The 19,242-nt window shown below is 45.3% G+C and overlaps 1 protein-coding gene across 2 annotated transcripts; it reads left to right on the top strand.

Annotated features, from left to right (window-relative positions):
• Positions 1-1,554: 1,554 nt before the first annotated feature.
• Positions 1,555-19,242, top strand: rcor1 (REST corepressor 1). 2 transcript variants are annotated; one of them, XM_038300903.1, is made up of 13 exons: positions 1,555-2,010; positions 2,082-2,141; positions 5,032-5,112; positions 5,188-5,240; positions 11,356-11,517; positions 13,783-13,901; positions 13,972-14,050; positions 14,120-14,170; positions 14,981-15,127; positions 15,198-15,275; positions 15,344-15,401; positions 15,479-15,729; positions 18,885-19,242. In XM_038300903.1, the coding sequence occupies exons 1-13, from the start codon at positions 1,821-1,823 to the stop codon at positions 18,912-18,914; spliced, it is 1,359 nt and encodes a 452-aa protein (XP_038156831.1). In that variant the 5' UTR covers positions 1,555-1,820; the 3' UTR covers positions 18,915-19,242. The 2 variants fall into 2 exon arrangements, with proteins under 2 accessions (XP_038156831.1, XP_038156832.1); XM_038300904.1 differs by having other exon boundaries at positions 1,556-2,010; positions 13,975-14,050.

Genomic DNA, 19,242 nt, shown 5'->3' on the forward strand with positions numbered 1-19,242 from the left:
ATTAGAGGTTAAAATCTTTGTTCTAGGAATATACCCAATAGAATTTAAAAAATCACAAAGGACAACTACATTGATAGACTACGGACTTCTTCAAGCCAGAAGATCTATTGCACTTTGCTGGAGGAGCATGGAGGCCCCCTCCATGGGGCTCTGGAGGAAAAAAGCTGCAGGTTCACTCGGACTGGAAAAACTATCATACATTGCCAAGAACAAACAACTATGGGAGCCATATATGACTATCATAGGGCCTGAATGTGGAGCTTATTGATGGGTGTCTTAACTACAGTTTCTAATAATATATTGCATTATTTTTCTCTGCCTTTATCTAAAGGGTTTTTAACATAAAATAACCTGACTAGACAAATGCAGGTTTGAATGTAAGTGTGTATAAGTACATGTTACAAGGTTAAGTTTGTTGGGTCAAAAAAGAGAAACTTCAATAAAATGTTTATTTTATATATATATATATATATATATATATATATATATATAAAAACCTCTGAGCTTGGTGTGATTTAAAGGCCTAGCGGTGAACTAATTTATGTCCCCAGACCGGAGCTTATCGGCGGGGCGGATTTACCATTAGGCAATACTAGGCTGCATGCCTTGGGCCCCAAGTCCTGAGGGCCTCATAGAACTCTGTTTCCATGTATGGTTAATACAGCTATTACTTATTTGTGCACATTAATTATGCTTTCCCTAAAAAGCCATCAGAACGCTTATAATATTAAGTGTTTCTCAGCCCCCCCCTTCAGTGTCCACCATATTGGATCATCCATTTGCTGTACATGTTCAGAAAGGTCCAAACAGGCAGCAGCAAACCATTTGAAAACAAACGATGCAAAGAGCAGTGTTGCCAACTTAGCGCTTTAATATTTAGCAACTTTTCAGACTCCTGTAGCACTTTGATTTCTAAAAAGCACCTAGCGCCAAATCTAGGGACTTTTTCCTGCTACTGGAGACTTTGGAGACAACATCTAAAAGCAGCGAACTCTGCTCTCCAGAGCAAGTAGATTGGTAACCCCGCCTCCTGCTCTTCTCTATCTTGTCTGCTGTCATGATTCATGCAGCTATTATTTCATCCAAATGAAAAATGGAGAACAGAGAAGCAGATCATGGCTTGTCTACAGTGAAAAGAAGGACTGAGTTATTTACTTTTGCCTTTTTGGAAACACAGGAAGGAGCAATCAGCTAAGAGAACTTAGTGCTTGGAAAAAATCTTATTTCTTTTGACACGGCATTAAAAGTCAGCTGAGTACAAAACATAGAGGAAAACTACAAGAAAAGAGGGACAAAACCTAGAACAAATAATGGATGTCTATTCTATTAACATTTCTCTATCTGTAGAATGGGTCTGTTTTATGTGTTGTTTTCTCAGTTCGGAGGGGCCCCTGCCTGTCTTTGCCTAGGGCCCCACATTTCTTAAATCCGCCTCTGCATTAATCAAATTTATTTTATAAATGAATATTAATATTAATCCCCAATTGTTGATTTTTAATAAGCTGTGTGCTGGTGGTGAGCGGGTCTTATGGGAGCAGGTTCTGCAGCAGCACTGTTGAGGATGACCTGTGATGGCAGCAGAGATCCTCTGAGCTGCTCACATCGATCAGCCTCACATGCTCCGCTCTCCCGGATCCTTCTGGACCTGCCTCTCGGTACCGGTTCTGTTCGGGCCGCTCTCTGTCTGTCGGCCCGCTCTCTTTCCTGGTCTCGGTCGCCGCTCGCCGAACTTTTCTGACGGCTCGGACTTTTCTGGGCTGCTTGGGTTCAGGCAGGAAGCCAACAGGCTAGCATTAGCCTGAGCCGGCTCCGTCCTCCTGATGCCGACGATGCTGGAGAGGAACTCGGAGGCTCCGGGGAAGAAGAGGGGCCGAGCCCCGGCCGGAGGCGGCAGCGGCTACCCCGCAGCGGCAGCGAACAACGGCAGGAAGAACCTGTCCGGTACCGAGCCCGGCAGCCAGAACTGCTGGGAAGAAGGAAGTTCAGCTTCCAGCAGCGACGAGGACCATGGTGGGTAGCCGCGGTCACCGCGCTGACTCCGGCTCTCCAGCCTCTAAAGCTCTGCTGTGTTCTGCACTCAGGTGGAGGAACGATGCGCGTTGGACCGCAGTATCAGGCCGTGGTTCCGGAATTTGACCCGGGTAAGAACCGGAATTTAGCTCAGGAGAGACCCGAGGCGGCGTGGTAGCCTCGAACAATCGGCGAACAGAACTGCATCCTCCAACCGGCTGCTTCCAGATTAAAGCCGCCTGGTTGCAGCTGGTTCTGTGTGCTGGTGTTGAAATGCTTTTACTGGTTTTTTAGGCATTGGACTGATTTCCAGGGGCGGTCTGAGCTCGAACTGGGCCCAGCATGGAGTTAGAGATGGGAACTTTTCCAACTGCTATCACCTAGCAGCTTAGCTAACAGCCGTTTAACATGTTCCGGAGTTTGTGGTTTACACTCAACATCATCAATAACAAACATGAGCATCAATAAGCTGTGAAAACCCGGATTGATCTCACAGCTGAGTCTGTAGCTTCAGCCTCATTCCTTCCTCCACGTCATGATTCATGTTTCAAAAGTCATTTTAGACCAAATCTGATGTGATTCTGGTGATAGCTGGGGAACTAAATTGTATTTTCTGAGATCCAAAGCCTTTCCAGGTCCATACAACTTGGTTCTGGTTCTGTATATACGTTCAGTCCCATCCATGGCATCCAGCCTTAGGTGGGACATGGAGACCAGACTCCATTCCTCCGACCAATCACAGCCTATGACCAGGGATGGCGGCTGCTTTTCTCAATAATGTTCAGTTTATTTCTATAGTGCCAATTCACTTCAGCAATCAGAATCAATTTTATTGTTTACTGATTCATTGACTCTTCAGCAATCCCTCACATTAAGCATTCTAGTAGCGACAATGGAGAGGAAAAACTCCGTTTTAACAGGAAGAAACCTCCAGCAGAACCAGACTTAGTGTGAACGGCCATCTGCTGAGGCCGACTGGGGTTGAAGGAGACAGAAGCAGAGACACAAAAGGCAACTTTTAAAGACGGCACTTTCCAGGAAACACACAGCCGGGCAGACGAGCTCCAAGCCAGCTCCCATGTCAGAGGATGAAGAGAGCACATCCAGTCAGAGAAACGGGGCTACACTGTAAAACAGGCCGATCTCCAGCATCTATAAACAAAGGTGTTGATGGAAGCGGCACAGCTGATATTTCTCTCCAGGATGGAGTCACAGCCAAACAGGAACAGACCAGATGAAGCTACTATGAGAAAAGCAGAGAGAGCAGAACGTTAGAGATTGAACTAACAGATTCTGCAGAGTGGGAGAATAGAGGTAGAATGAAGCAGAATAATGAAATAGGGGTCCCTATGTCCTCCAGCAGTCTAAGCCTATAGCAGCATAAGCTTAGACTGCTCTATGCTCCAAAAACTGCTCTCCTCCAACTAGGGCTAACCTAGTCCGACACCTCGGCTCCTCTGCATCCCATATTTCAGAGGTTTTGGTTCATGAATGCGTCAGGCCTCCTGCTCATCTGGTACGTGTCTGTTTTCGGTCCCCATGACACCAAGCCCCAGCAGTGTCTGCCTCCTTGTTGGCTTTGGTCACTGCTGGTCTCCTCCAAGGAACGCTCCTGTCATCATTGACCAAAAACAATAATCTTTGGACCACAGCAGTGGAGGTTGTGAACATGACCCATTCAGGCCTCTTCCACGCCTTACCTTAAAGGAAAATTCCGGTTTTTAACACTTTTAGCCCATTTTCTGTAGTGTCCAGGATGAAATCGAATGATCGACACCAAAATTTTGACAATTGGTCCTGTCTCTGCTATTTGGCTAATTTAGAATCCACCCCTGGCTGCTTCAGAATGGCTTCCATAGTGCATGTCCGATAATGTCCTTAAAACAACCTTAAACGTTCTTTTTTTAAAATATGCTACTCACCGGGTCGTCAGCGCTGTTCAATGACGTTCCAAAAAAAGTTTCGTAAAGAAAAAACGTTCCTGTAGTGTTTTATTTAGCATTTTGTAAATCCCATTGAGTTCTGTTGGAATAGTCAATATCCCTCCGCCACCGGAAACGGAAATGGGGCCTGTTTACACTTAGTTGTAGTCTTTTCGCAAGGCCCAAGTGTTTATGCTTCACTCTGTGTACTCCGACGTCGAGGTGCTAACGTCTCTGTTAAACACTTTAAAAAACTCTGAAAATGGAATACGAAAGGTAGATTCTTGAGGAGGACATATTGGACTTTGAGTTTGACGGTAGAGGATACCGTCGCCAACTAGTGGTCTGGAGTGTGCTACGCTTCAGATTCGAACGGGAAGCGGAAGTTTATAAGCGGTTGTGATGTATCGGAAAAAATAGTTCTGGGATTTACAAAATGCTAAATAAAACAAGACAGGAACGGTTTTTCTTCACGAAACTTTTTTTGGAACGTCATTGAACAGCGCTGATGACCCGGTGAGTAGCATATTTAAAAAAAAGAACGTTTAAGGTTGTTTTAAGGACATTATCGGACATGCACAATGGAAGCCATTCTGAAGCAGCCAGGGGGGGATTCTGCATGAGCCAAATAGCAGAGACAGGACCAATCGTCAAAATTTTGGTGTCGATCATTCGATTTCATCCTGGACACTACAGAAAATGGGCTAAAAGTGTTAAAAACCGGAATTTTCCTTTAAAAGGTTTGAAGACATTCTGATGCTAGACCCGATTTGGTTCTGGAGGGAGTTTTTTTATCCAGAGGCTGAAAGACATGTTCTGCAGTCTGTCAGTCCCTTCCCTCATGAGGAGGTCTTCCACCTCTGACCCCGGAAAGAGTCAGCATTAACAACCAGCTGGGGTAGTGAGCCTAATGTGTAGCACTCATAAGTTCTGGTAGCACTAATCCCATTCTTGGGCTCACAGATGATGTCACCTAGATGCATATGAACCATTTCTCTGAAATTTTCTTTCCCATTGAACCATTTAATGTTCCTACAGACAGTATAAAAGTCTCTCTGAATAAAAACGGTTTCACTACAACCTGCACCTGTTTCTCCAGATGTCGCCAAAGCGGCTCACCTCAGAGACAACCTGGGGATGCTGGTTTGGATCCCCAGCAGCTGCCTCAACCAGACTCAGTGTAAGAGATGGACGCTAACCCCACGGTGAGGCTTCAGTTTAATGCTGCTGAGACTCACTCTGTGTCTTTTTGCAGTGGACGAGTACATCGCCATCGCCAAAGAGAAGCACGGCTACAACATGGAACAGGTGAGCGTTGTTATTCGTTCCTGAGCAGCTGCTGGTCGTTCCGTCCCTCCCTCTGAATGACCGGTCACAGCGAGTCACTTCCAGGATCGATCAGAATCGTCAATTTAACCAGCTGTTTAAAGCTTTGACGGGCCAACGTTAGCACATGACGTGGGAGAAGACGGGTCCATTTGGTGCGCCGTAAAAGATCCTCGGTAGTCAAACCTGATTTAGCTAAAATTGGCTGATTCTGGCCTCCATTTGGTTCCTTGGTTGGTCTGTAGTTTCCACCAGGTCACCGGTTGATTCGACTATTTAGTCTCCAATCCGACAGAAAACCATGGTGGACGGGGTGGTGGCGCTGATTGAAAGTCAATAGGGAAGATTTCCTGCAGGGGGCAGTGTAGCTCCGACTAAGATAGAGCCCAGGTCTATTTTAGTCGGACTACGCAGCAATTCAGCAGCAATTTCCTGGGTCTGACAGGAAGAGAGACGTGGTTACAAAGTAAAACACATCTGCTTTGGGGGAAAATCCCAAATAAAATCTGTTAATCTCACGGGGAAAGAGTCACACATCGCATTTCTAGTACGCAGGACAGACTGGAGCAAAAACAATGAATAAAACATTAAAATAGAAAACTTTCCCCATAATAGGAGTTCAGGAGGACAGAAAACTGATAAAGTCGTGATCCTCTTTGAGCCTCACAGAAAACAAAATAAGGAGGGGCAGATGGAGCAGGTCAGCGCAGCGCATCTCTCTCACCTCTTTAAAAGAGAAAAAAAAAACCCACACGGCAGCCAATCAGGGACTGAATGTAGGCGAATCTTTCCTCGCAAAGCATTCTGGGATATATCTGTTTGTCTAGTGACCATGGATGATAACTACCTTTGAAGGTGCATTTTGGGAAATCTCAAGTCCACTACTTTATCATCCGCTAGACGTTTGGACACTCAAATTCAAACACTCAATTCAAAATGGCGTAACCACGATCTAGTGATTGGGGCGGAGGTTCAGACACAGCCAATGTTAAGGTTGTATAGAAATAAGGAATGCTCTGCAGACGTCTTTAGGTGGCTTTAAAAAAAGGCTGTTTAAATTTAGTCCTAGAAGGACTTTTCATCATCCTCCCTCAGCTGGCTGGACAGGGGGAAGGATTTACTGAGGCCATTCATGCCACAGAATGCTGCAACTTGGCGCGTTCCTTCGGCTACCAGGGGCCACAAGGAGGTTTCCTATATGGCTTTCTCTGTGGAAAGTTTGGAGCCACATTGGGGAGGAAGACAAGAAAAAAAACATATTTCAAACTAACTAAATAAAAAAACATGTCAGCACAAGACAAGAACATATAACATGAGAAAAACATTTCAGCCGACAGTCAATCTAGTATAAGAGCATCAGTTGTGTGTGTATGGGTGAGTATGTTCAATTTGTCCATGAACGCTGCCCACAGGCCATTGTCCTCGATAACAGGGAAGTTTATAAACTGGTTCTGTAGTTATATTCAATTCTATTCAGTTTATTTATATAGCACCAATTCACAACATGTCATCTCAAAGCACTGTACAGTTCACGCATCCACAGGTGTCCGCGGGGAGGGGGGCGGGGTGTGCGGTTCTGGGCCCTTCCACCGTAACAACCAGGAGATTTTTGATAAGGGGCAGGCAGAAATCCAAAATACACTTTGAAAATTTTATCAATTGCATTGCGTGACCAGCTGACCAGATCCAGTGTTTGAATTTGGGTGATACGAAGAGAGAGCTCAGAAAAGACTAGATGCAGGGAGCTGGAGAGCAGCAGAAAAATGTGACCGCCTCCTTCAAGAATCAGAACAGAGAACAATTTAGCAGCTGTCCGTGATGTTAAGGTTCACCTGTGCTTTTATTGTGAAATGCTGACAGTCAGCCAGACCTTGACAGGAAATGACATAGCAGGGCTCGATGTTAACCATCGCTGGAGGCAAGTACTTTTTATTGTCGGGAGAGTACAAATTTCATTGCGATTGCCCACCGGGCAAGTGCAGTGATCGCAAAAAAAAAATATTTATCACTCAAAATTACTTTAAAATCACCGACATTCGATGAAAATGACACAGAAGAATGTGCAGGAAGGATTGAAAAGCATGTTAACACAGTAATGTAGGCTGGAGTTCATTATCTTACGCATGCATATACACACTAGGAACATATAAACTTAAAAAATACTGAATAAAAAAAATACATTTAAAAAACAAACATGTTTCATTGATATATATATACAAAAATGAATATTAGGAACTATATTTATCAAACATTATACTGGCCAAGTAAAATTGTTTCTGGGCAAATGAAATGTGAAAGTCACTTGCCCGAAGTCAACCCCTGCATAGGGTTGCCAGGGGTAACGGCAGGTCCAAAGCAGAGTATTTGGGAGGCTGGTGATTAACTAAATATTAAATAATCATTTCAGCCACTAAATAAGGTCAACATAAGGTAGTAGATTTAATTTAGATTTTTTGGGGCTTAATAGGGGGGTTGGTTGACCTCTGATTGAAAATAAAGATCTTTAATACCTCTGAAAATACAGCAACACGTTATCTTTATTTTTTTTATTTTTACAAAGGACCATTTTAGAAGCACAAACCTGCAATAATGAAGCAATCAATTTAGCAGCAGTCCATGATGTTAGGGTTCACCTGTGCTTTTATTGTGAAATTCCGACAAACGGCGAGACCTTGACAGGAATAGATGGCTGATAGACTAATCCAGTGGTTCCCAAAGATTTTCTTCTGGGCCCCCTTTGGATTACAATAAAATTTCCACGCCCCCCCCCCCAAAAAAAATAAAAAATCAACTGGGCACACACAGCGTTCAACCAGATATAATAAACCTATATACATATTTTGTTTTCAAACTCCACTGAAGTTTATTTCACACTTCAGGTTGCAACAAAACAAACTACCGTATTTTCACGACCATAAGGCGCACCGTACTAAAAGGCGCAGTCTCAGTTATGTGTCCCATTTCTGTATTTAACACACACATAAGGCGCACCGGACTATAGGGCGCATTTTTTATATACAGGTACATGTCCTCTACTACCTTTAAATACCTCTACTGCGTATTTAAAAATACAGCGGGCCCAAAACTGAGTATGACTGTGCTTTATTCATGTATTTATTAAAAAGTATTAATCAAACCTGCGAGCTGGCCATGAGACAGACACATCGCAGATGAGACAGCGCTGTGATTACTCCTAAATTAACTTAAAATCCTGAAACCTGCCGACGGAATATGTTCGCTTTTATTGCCGGTATCCTGGTGCCTGCACTGTAAATTATTTAGATGAAAAACACCTGCCAGCCGCCGCGGTGAGGCTGCTGTTGATGGGATTTCTGCTGTCGGTGCACCGCTGGTATGTGGGGGTCTGAGCGCCTCTGACAGAAATAGATAATCTGGATGAACTGACTGCAATTAAGTTTTCAGGTGGCCTTTCTCACTTAAAAACATATTAAAACTACTTTATTCCCACTGATCACAGCAAATATAGCTGCAAGATTTAGATTATTTAGATGAAAAAACACCTGCCAGCCACTGCGGTGAAGAGGAGGAGACCCGCCCAGAGGCTGCTGTTGAATTAAGTTTTCAGGTAGAAAAATAGAGCGGGAGCAAAACTGAGTATGATTGTGCTTTATTCATGTATTTATTACAAAGTATTAATCAAACCCATCAAAGTCATCATCCTCTGTTTCTGAATTAAACAGCTGCGCTAAATCAGACATGCCAGTTTCCCATTCTTCGCTGTCAGAGTCACTTTCCGTGCAGCGCGGCTCCTCAGAAATAATGCCGGCTTTTGCGAAAGCTCGAACAACAGAGCCAGCAGACACATTAGTCCAAGCATCTACAATCCATCCGCAAACGGTGGCGTAACTTGCCCGGCGCTGCCTTCCACTTATCCTGAAACTGTGGTCTCCGTCGGTCATCCATCGCTCCCACGCCGCTCACAGCCTTACTTTGAACGGCCGCTTCACACCGATGTCGAGCGGTTGAAGCTCCTTTGTCAGACCCCCCGGTATAACGGCGAGCACAGCGTTCATTTGATTCACCCTTTTTTCACATCGGCTGTGAGATGGGCACGCAGCGATGGTGATGCGTGGAAAAAAGCACCTGGTCTCCTCACATACACCTGCCTTTCATCATCTCCTCATCCATCCAGCCTTTTTCATTTGCGTTAATATCATATGTCATCAGAGCGCTGTGTCTGTCTCGCTGTCAGCTCCCAGATCAGCTTCTCTGATTGGTTGATGCGGCGCGTCCAGCAGCAAAACTTAAATTTTTCCATCTCGAGCAGCAGCAGCGCGTTGGCGGTGCGTCAGATGCTTAAACGCTCCCGACGTGCTGCACCTGCAGCTCAAAACGCGCTGCGGGACCTTTTGCTGCACCTATACGCGCGTCAACCATTGACTTTGCATGTAAACTCGCTGCTTCTGCTGCACCTGCTGGGTCCGGTTCACACCGATGTCGAGCGGTTGAACAGCGAGCACAGGGTTAATTTGTTTCCCCATGTTTTTCACATCAGCTGTGAGATGGGCACGCATGGAGTCACATATTAACAGCGATGGTGAGGGGTGGAAAAAAAACACCTGGTCTCCTTACATTCAGCCACTCTTTCATCATCTCCTCAATGAGGTGGTCTCAAAAGTCGCAGTTACAACACACATAAGGCGCACCGCACCATAGGGCGCACTGCACATTTTGAGGGAAAAAAAAGACGTTTAAGTGCGCCTTATAGTCGTGAAAATACGGTATACACCATCTTTACAGTGGAACACTTTTGTGTAACTGTATTTTTTTCATAGTTCTATACTGTAGATTAGAAGAGGATTCTTTGTTGTCTGTGTTATTTTAAACATATTTCTTTTTTTTTTATTTGTAACAATATTTAACTCTGCTATCATCAATACATTAAAAAAGCTTCTGTGCAAAATGGAGTGAAAACATTTAACAGCTCCCTGAGAGTTTTTTCTCTGTACTTTAATCCTCCCATCTTTTCAGTGGCTATAGTGAGCCTGCTTGTTGCTGTAGATCTTCTCAAATCTGGGTTGCAGTGTTACAACTGTCCATTATGCTCAGTCAAGCAAACACTGTTTTTTTTTTTTTTTTTTCTCCTCATTCATCCATACCGCTTACCGCGCCCCCCCTGCAATGGCATTGCGCCCCCCCTAGAGGGCGCGCCCCACACTTTGGGAACCACTGGACTAATCAGTCTATCTGCTGAGTTGTTTTCATGTCGGTGGGGGTCAGCTTCAACAGCTGAAGCCCCTCTTACTTGATGATGCGGTCCAGGGTTCATTCACTGCGTCCGAAATGCAGGGCGGGGAACTACCTGCTGGAGGAAATCACCGCCTTCGCCACGTGCTTAGTGAATGCACCAGAAGACCGCCTGCGCTAAAATGTAGACCGCCCGGCTCTGTGAGCCTTTCTTTGTTTAAATTATGATGTTGCTGGTTTGTTTTTGGGCTTTTTATTGTGTCTAAAATAAAGTTATCTTAAATTATTTCCATTCATGTTTGCCTGGTGCATCATGACACATTCAGACCCTATATAAGGGATGTCACGAATTTTTTCCGATACGACGTTAGCATGAATGATGCGGCTTTTATCATTTATTCTATGCTGTAGAAAGTGAGGAAAAGCTTCATAAATTAATATTACTAAAACACGGGACCAAAGTCTACAAGGATTGATCCCTGTAAAATAAACTTACACAAAAGCAGAGAGTTTCTATCAGCATGAAAATATCCGAGATTAAAAATGCTGGCCAAAAAAATCTGATATTAGATTTTTGCCTATTATCGGACCGGATCGGGACATCCCTACCCCTAAAATGACTCAGTCACCACTGGTGTCTACACTAATCTGTTAGTCATGGTAACATGGTTGTTTCCAGCAGAAAATGATCCTTTTGTTGTGGGTTTAAAATGTCCTGAAGATACAGAACCAACACAGGGCATGGAGTCGATAGTTAGCAGAGCTGATCAGTGAATGATCAGTGAATTGACCCAAATGATGAAAGCTCTAACCAGCTGGTTGTTACAGGTGAATATCATGCAGATGTCGTCTTTTCTTGTTCTCACCTCTCTGTTCCAATCCTCTCCAGGCTCTGGGGATGCTCTTCTGGCACAAGCACAACATTGAAAAGTCTCTGGCCGACCTGCCGAACTTCACGCCGTTTCCTGATGAGTGGACGGTGGAGGACAAGGTGTTGTTTGAGCAGGCCTTCAGCTTCCATGGGAAGAGCTTTCACCGCATCCAGCAGATGGTAGTAGAACTTCCTCCATTTCATTCATTTCAAAAGAAAAAGATGAAGATTTTTAGGATTTAATCTGCAAGGATTAGAGAGAGGTCATCAGATCCAGATACTTCCTGCTTCAGATGGACACTGAGGCAGCAGGTAGAAAACAGACCAGCCATGTTTTCAACACAGTGATTCTCATGTGGTTCTCTTTGTTCCTCGTGGTTCCTCGTAACTCTCATGGTTCCTAGTGGTTCACATGGTTCCCCATGTTTCCTCGTAACTCTCAGGGTTCCTCATGGTTCCATGTTTCCTGGAAATTCTTGGGGTTCCTTGTGGTTATCAGTGGTTCTCATGGTTCCTCGTGGCTCCTCTTAACTCTCATGATTCGTCATGCTTCTATGGTTCCTCCTGTTTCCTCATAATTCTCATGGTTCCTCGTGGTTCCATGGTTCCTCGTAACTCTCATGGTTCCTCGTGGTTCCATGGTTCCTCGTGGTTCCACGGTTCCTTGTAACTCTCATGGTTCCTCGTAACTCTCATGGTTCCTCGTGGTTCCATGGTTCCTCGTAACTCTCATGGTTCCTCGTGGTTCCATGGTTCCTCGTGGTTCCACGGTTCCTTGTAACTCTCATGGTTCCTCGTAACTCTCATGGTTCCTCGTGGTTCCACGGTTCCTTGTAACTCTCATGGTTCCTCTTAAATCTCATGGTTCCTCGTGGTTCCATGGTGTCTCATAATTCTCATGGTTCCTCTTGGTTCCATGGTTCCTCGTAACTCTCCTGGTTCCACGTGGTTCTCATGGTTCCTCGTAATTCTCATGGTTTCTTGTGGTTCTCATAGTTCTTCTTAGTTCTTGTGGTTCCTTGTGGATCTCATATTTCTTTGTGATTCCTCTTATTTCACATGGTTCCTGTTGGTTCTCATGTTTCTATAATTGAACTTCATTAATATCACACTGGAGAAATTCACCTCTGCATTTAACCCATCCCCTTGGGTAGCAGTGGGCTGCCATTGTGTGGTGCCCAGGGAGCAGTGTGGGGTTAAGGGTCTTTGCCCAGGGACCCAGAGTGGCAGGCTGTGGGAGTGGGGCTTTAAATCAGAACCTCTGGAACCCAATTCTAGTGGTTCCTGGTGGTTCTCATGGTTCCTTGGTGTTCTCATGGTTCCACGTGTTCCCCATGGTTCCTGGTGGTTCTCATGGTTCCTTGGTGTTCTCATGTTGCCTCCTGGTTCCCATGATTCCTCGTAGTTGTCATGGTTCCTCATATTTCCTGGTTTTTATAATTGTTCCGCATGGTTCCTTGTTGTCTCATGGTTTCCCGTGGTTCTCATTTTTCCTCATGGTTCTCATGGTTCCTCCTGGTTCCTCGTGATTGTAATCTTTAACCGTTAGCAGATGTTCTGCTATTTCATATTTAGGTGTTAATATTAGTTAGCTGGTGAACTGTGGTGCACCATTGCTTTAGAAAGCATAACCAGAGCCTGATTGCTGCTCACCACAGCCAGAATGCTTAGATTGAATCTGTCTGACGGAGTGAAGTAGACCAAAGGTTCCCTAAAGCCAGACATCAGGCGGAGTCATGAACCACAGTCAGAACCGTTATCCTCTAACGGTAAAGGCATGAAACTCTGGAGAACTTGGTGGTGATACCGTGACTGGCTCTGAGAAACGTGAAGGTTTATGTCCACCATCGGATCATGACCTCTAGCTGAAGAACTTCTTGGTTGTGCAAAATGATCCCAATCACACCACCAAGTCCTCCTCTGAACGGACTAGGAAAATCATGGAGCTTTGTGTGGCCTAGTCAAAGGAGTCTAACTCATCACTGCTGAGGAGTTATGGCCCACTCTGCTTTACAGAACTCAGAAACATTCTGGAGCCTCTTCAGGGTTCTGCTCTTTGGCCTGTTGGTCCGTTGAATAGGTTGTATTGTGTTGGTAGAACCAGAAGCTCCTTTCAGCTCTGGGTCGGTGCTGAAGTTAGTTCTGACAGTCGGAGGTGGACCTTTGAAGCAAACAACCTTTCAGACACGTCCTGTTGTTCAATGGTTCAGCTCACCTGCCCCTCATCGGTACCACACTGATGGCACAGCTCTCCTGAATGCTCAGACCAGAATGGATCCTCTATGATCCGGTTCTGGAACGTCTTTAGAACGTCTCCAGGTTGAGCTTCCATTGATCTGCTCCAACCTGCCTGGATGTTTCTAACCAGACTCTGTTGATGTTCTGAAGGCTGTCAGGTGCTGCTTGCAGTGAGCGGTCTGGTTCTGTGTGGTTCTGTCTCTGTAGTTACCGGACAAGTCCATGGCCAGCCTGGTGCGCTTCTACTACTCTTGGAAGAAAAGTCGCAGTAAAACCAGCATGATGGACCGACAGACCCGGAAACACAAGCGGGAGCAAGGAGACAGGTGAGAAGGTCAGCACAGGTAACCCCGCCCACAGAGGGAGGAACTGGCTGATGATTGGCTTATGTCCCAGCAGTGATGAGGAAGTGGAGAACGGTAATGAAAATCCTGCCTGTGACTTGGAGATGGACGTGAACAAGGAGAAGAAGGAGGTGAGACGCTGTTTCACTAATGTTAAACTCCTGCCGGTTTAACTCCTCATCATCTGTTTCTGTTTACAGCCCAGTTCTGGATCAGAGAAGTCGGAGGTGAAACCAACTTCTAGTCTTAAGGTGAGAAAACTTCTGATCTTCTAGAGGCAAAAAATCAGATCATTGGCCCGTTTTACTGGGAGAAATAAAACAAAGCCCTTTGGTTCCTGAGATAAAAGGTTAAAAAAAATTATCACCCGCAGAGTCTGAGCTCCGTGGGTCGGGGCGCGCTGTGGGTCGGAGGGCGCGCTGTGGGTCGGAGGGCGCTGTGGGTCGGAGGGCGCTGTTGGTCGGAGGGCGCGCTGTGGGTCGGAGGGCGCTGTTGGTCGGAGGGCGCGCTGTGGGTCGGGGCGCGCTGTGGGTCGGAAGGCGCTGTGGGTCGGAGGGTGCTGTGGGTCGGGGCGCGCTGTGGGTCGGAGGGCGCGCTGTGGGTCGGAGGGCGCTGTGGGTCGGAGGGCGCGCTGTGGGTCGGAGGGCGCGTTTTAACTCTGCGATACGATGGTGTGGATCTATGATTGCTGAATCTGGCCTCTGTTTGCCTCTTTGCCTGCGGGGCTGTTTTTCCCCTCTCCTCCTTGGTTTTAGTAGGCATGGCTCACCGCACCTTTCAGGTTTAAGGCCTAGTTCTGTGTGAAGGAAGCCGGATAGATCCAACCCAGATTAGGCCACAAACCATTGGAAGCAGCCATGTTGGGAAGAGGTGTGGATTATCCAGGTGCCCAACATCAGATCCAACTAAAGTTCTCTAAACTTGATTCTGTTTCCAAGTTGCTCGTACACCTGGTCGCCTGTTGTTGTGAAGCGCCGGGCCCCTGCAGGACAGCGGGGCCCATCAGGCTGGTTTTGTAGCTTCAGCTGCTGCAGTGAGATGTTGATGCTCTGCTCCCACAGATAGGAGGGAAGACATCCCAGCGGATGAAGAAACGCCCACCCAGAGGGATGTTCCTCAATCAGCAGGACGTCGTCTCCCTGTCGACCTCCTCTCCTCAGGGACTGACCAGACAGCTGGACAGCCAGCTGGTGTCCATAAAGAGACAGGTGTGCTGTCCTCCAGCTCCTTCCCAACCCCGCTGCTCCGCCCGCCTCACCTCTGTCTCCTCTCCTGCAGATCCAGACCATCAAACAGATGAACAGCGCGCTGAAGGAGAAACTGGGCTCTGGAGTGGATGAGTTCAGGCAGCCTGAGGTAACCATAGCAACCACAGCTGACTCATGGTGTTTCTGATGCCTTTGGTGATGCTGCTTCTGTTTTAGGCAAATCAGAAGTTCAACAACCGCTGGACCACAGAGGAGCAGCTTCTTGCTGTCCAAGGTACCCCCATCCCCCACCCCCCCGCAGGTCTCTGCTGCAGACATGATGCTGATGAACTGCTCCATTCTGCCTTCCAGCTATCAGGAAGTACGGACGGGACTATCAGGCCATTTCCGACGTGATAGGCAACAAGTCGGTGGTCCAGGTGAAGAACTTCCTGGTGAACTACAGAAGAAGGTTTAACCTGGACGAGGTTCTCCAGGAGTGGGAAGCTGAGCATGAAATGGAAGGAGGAGATGTAAAAGCAGAGGAGGAGAAGATGATGGAGGAGAACCTGAATGCTTGTGCAGCTGAGGACGATGAAGCTGCCAGTAAACCCAAGAAGGATGTAAGCTTTATGGTATAGGTTGGCTTTATTCTGAGAATTTCCCCCTCGGCTCCTGCTGCTCAGGGGTCAAACTACATTTAAATTTATAGGGTTATAAAAAAAATACAGAGACAACCTAGATAATTGCCGTATAATGCCATGGCAACCCAGACCTAAATTGAATGAATATGCTACTAAAATGTTTTAATGACAATACAAGGAAACATTTACATCATATTTAAATAGATAGAAATGAGAACAATGAGAAATAAAGATCTATGTACCTTTTCTTCTAGATCTTTATCCAATAATAAACAGAATGCAATAAAATATTTTAGTTTGATATAATTTAGGGATTCCTTTTGGTAGAAATTAAAGAATGTTTAGCATCATCTCTTGTGAGCTGGGAGAAATAAAATCTTGATAGTAAAAAAGTTTTTTTTTAGGCTTGGCAGAGAATGATCAGCCACATCTAGTTTATTAAGTAGTGAGAGCAGGAAGAGCCATACTGCTGAGGGCGAACCATCAGAGTGGAGTAAAGCGCAGACTCTGAGCTCAGACCCATTTCTGCACAAGCACAGCTGAAGGAGCAGTTTGTCATTCCGGGTTATCTTCTCAGACCCTGCTGCTGCTGCCATGATCCGTCGGCGGTCATGCAGAACGAGCAGCACTGCACGCCAGGTGGGGGCGTGAACAAAAATGGATGCAGCAGCACGGCTAATACTTCTGAGCAGATTACAGCACAATGATGCATTTAAAACGTCTGCCCGACGACCTGCTAATTTTTATTTAGTCTCATCTCGTTAACAAAAACTCATATCTATGACTCGTCATGTTTTAGTCATCAAAAATCCACGTCTAGTTTGTGAGTTTTCGCTATCGTCATGAAAAAAAGCAGAATCAACTAAATAATGTTGTCATCGTTGATGAAAACAACACTAGTCAGTTGAATTCAGTTTATTTTTAAAGCTCCAATTCACATCATGTTATCTCAGGTCACTTTCCAGTTCACCAGATCATCCAGTCAGATTGATTCAAAGTTTTCTATCTAAGAATAACCGGCTGGTTGCATCGATTTATTGACTGGAAGGCAATCCCTCACACTAAGCATGCTTGTAGCGACAGTGGAGAGGAAAACTCCCTTTTAACAGGAAGAAACCTCCTTCAGAACCAGGCTCGGTGTGAGCGGCCATCTGCTGAGGCCGACTGGGGTTCAAGGAGACAGAAGCAGAGATACAGAAATCACTAATGGAGGGAACCCCCACATCCATTTCAGGGGACACAGGATGGGACCATGACCTGAAAAATAAGCATCCTGACAGAAAGGATGAGTTTAGGTCTCAGGTTTGTTAAAGACGATCGTTATCCTGAAGGGATGAGAAGATAAAGCTGAGCTGATGCAGAGACGGCTGGAAGATTTAGGTCTGCAGAGAACATAAAACCATGTTAGGGTTGGTAGTTGGTCAGCTAGAAATATTCATATAGAATGGGATTAAAAGTTTGTTTTTCAAAGTTCAACCAGTTCTGCTTGTATCCATGATGGGTTTCAGATCATAGGTGGGAGAGCCACACTACCATCACCCAAATCTTTAGCTCCATACATTGTTTGTTTCTCTGAGATTCTGACTGGACGGATCCAATAAAAGATGACTTTCCACATAAATCTGCCAGAGTAGGAATCATTTCTGCAGAGTAATGGCGCCACCCAGTGGCAAAGTAAAGCCTCTTTCAGGCCCGTTCCCTTAAAGCATGATAAAAGCAAAAAATTGGAAAAAGCTTCTGGGTTCAGTCGGCAAGCCTACAATGGCAGACCGATTGGATCCTGGCTGCTCAGGTGGACCCATCAGAACCCGTCAGATGGGATGCATTTGATCATGTCAGCATCAGCACAGCTGATCGGACTTTTCATTCAGTCTCATTCAACTCAGCTGTGAAGCCAATAGGACCGGATGTGAGAGCAGAACCTACGGCTGGAGGTTCGTTTGGACCCTCATGCTTTAATGAGAGAAAACATGTCGGAGGGGCTTGAACAATAGAACCAACCCGTACGTGTTCTGATGTTCCCGGGTCCAATACCGCCTCAAGGGAACCGCACAGCGTCGAGGCGTGGTCCTAAACCGAGTGCAGTGTGTCTGAAGGCCGGACGAATTGGCCGCGGACTGGGAGTTTATCGGTACCAAAAGGTTCTGGTTGAGGCAAAACAAATTAGATCAGATTATTTTTTTATATCATTGTTTTTTTTGACAGTAATTTAATTTTATTAAAATGTTTATGGATCTTTACAACAGGGCGGTTGTGGTTCTGTTAGTGCAATGAATAAAATCATTCTGTTTTCCACAACCTTTTGAGTTGGACTTGAAGTGCTGAATGATGAACCTCCATGTTCTAGGATGGCAGAGGTCCACTCTGTGGTTCTGTATTTGATCTGGATGCATTCAGGTTTAGAACATCAGTGTTTTGGATGGGTCCAATTCTGCTACGAGAGCGTATCGGGAGATGGAGACCAACAAGACCTCCCTCATCCTTGGCCCTGTCTCAGAGAATTTTTCAAAATAGTCGAAAAATTGAGCTTTCAATTTATATAGTGGCATCTGGTTGTTTTTATTAAAGGTTACTTTATACTTTAAGTAGTTTCTGGAGCACATACTTTTTCACTTTTACCTTAGTAAAGAGGTCAAGTTGATACTTCAACTTTAACCAGAGTGTTTTTAAACTGCAGTGTCTATACTTCTACTTAAGTAACAAATGTGTGAACTTTTGACACCACTGGGAATTCAAAAGTTGTATTCCAAAAAGTTGTATTCTGAAATCTTTACTTCTTTGCGAGCAATTTTTTTATAGTTGGGATTTTGGTGGTTTGGATAAATCTTTTTTTGTAAAAATGTAGCATCTGCTGTTTGTATTTAAATAAGTATTTTATATTTATATTAAATTTCTGTCTGAATTCTTCAAAAGACATAATTTAAGCTGAATTTGCTTAATATAAATCATTAATTGTTTCTGTGTGGCCCATTGTTTAAACACTGCATCTGCTCTTTCACACAAAGGCCGTTCTTAGTCACCAAAATCACATCTGTATGAAACACGGAGGCGGTAGGGTGATGGTGAGGGCCCATTCTGGACCTGATCCCATTCCACTGCCGCTCTGACCCTGTTCTGGGTTTTTTATGTTGCAGGACTCGTGTCTTCCCGCCGACTCGGAGTAGCCTCTGCCCTCCAGAGATCCCGACTGCGGACCCTTCCCGCTCCTGGACGAGCTCCTTCTCCAGCCGCCTCCTTTGCTTTAGTCCGTCTGTCTTTCAGTTCTGCTCTGTCCTCTGTGGACCAGTCCAGAGTCCAGCCACGGGTTGAAGTGGACGAGACCTTCTGGCCACAGAACTTTATTGATTTCATATTTTGAATTCTTTGGTTTGTGTTTTGGACCCGCGGTGCAGAGAAGAGGTCGCTTTCCTGTCCTGATTATCTTTCTGTTTTTTAAAGATTTTTCAGCCTTTTTAGAGAAAAATACAATAAAACCAAAGTTTATTATGAAAA

The sequence above is a fragment of the Cyprinodon tularosa genome, unplaced genomic scaffold (genome assembly GCF_016077235.1).
Source record: "Cyprinodon tularosa strain WSP-4 unplaced genomic scaffold, ASM1607723v1 ctg459, whole genome shotgun sequence".
Classification (NCBI taxonomy): Eukaryota; Metazoa; Chordata; class Actinopteri; order Cyprinodontiformes; family Cyprinodontidae; genus Cyprinodon; species Cyprinodon tularosa.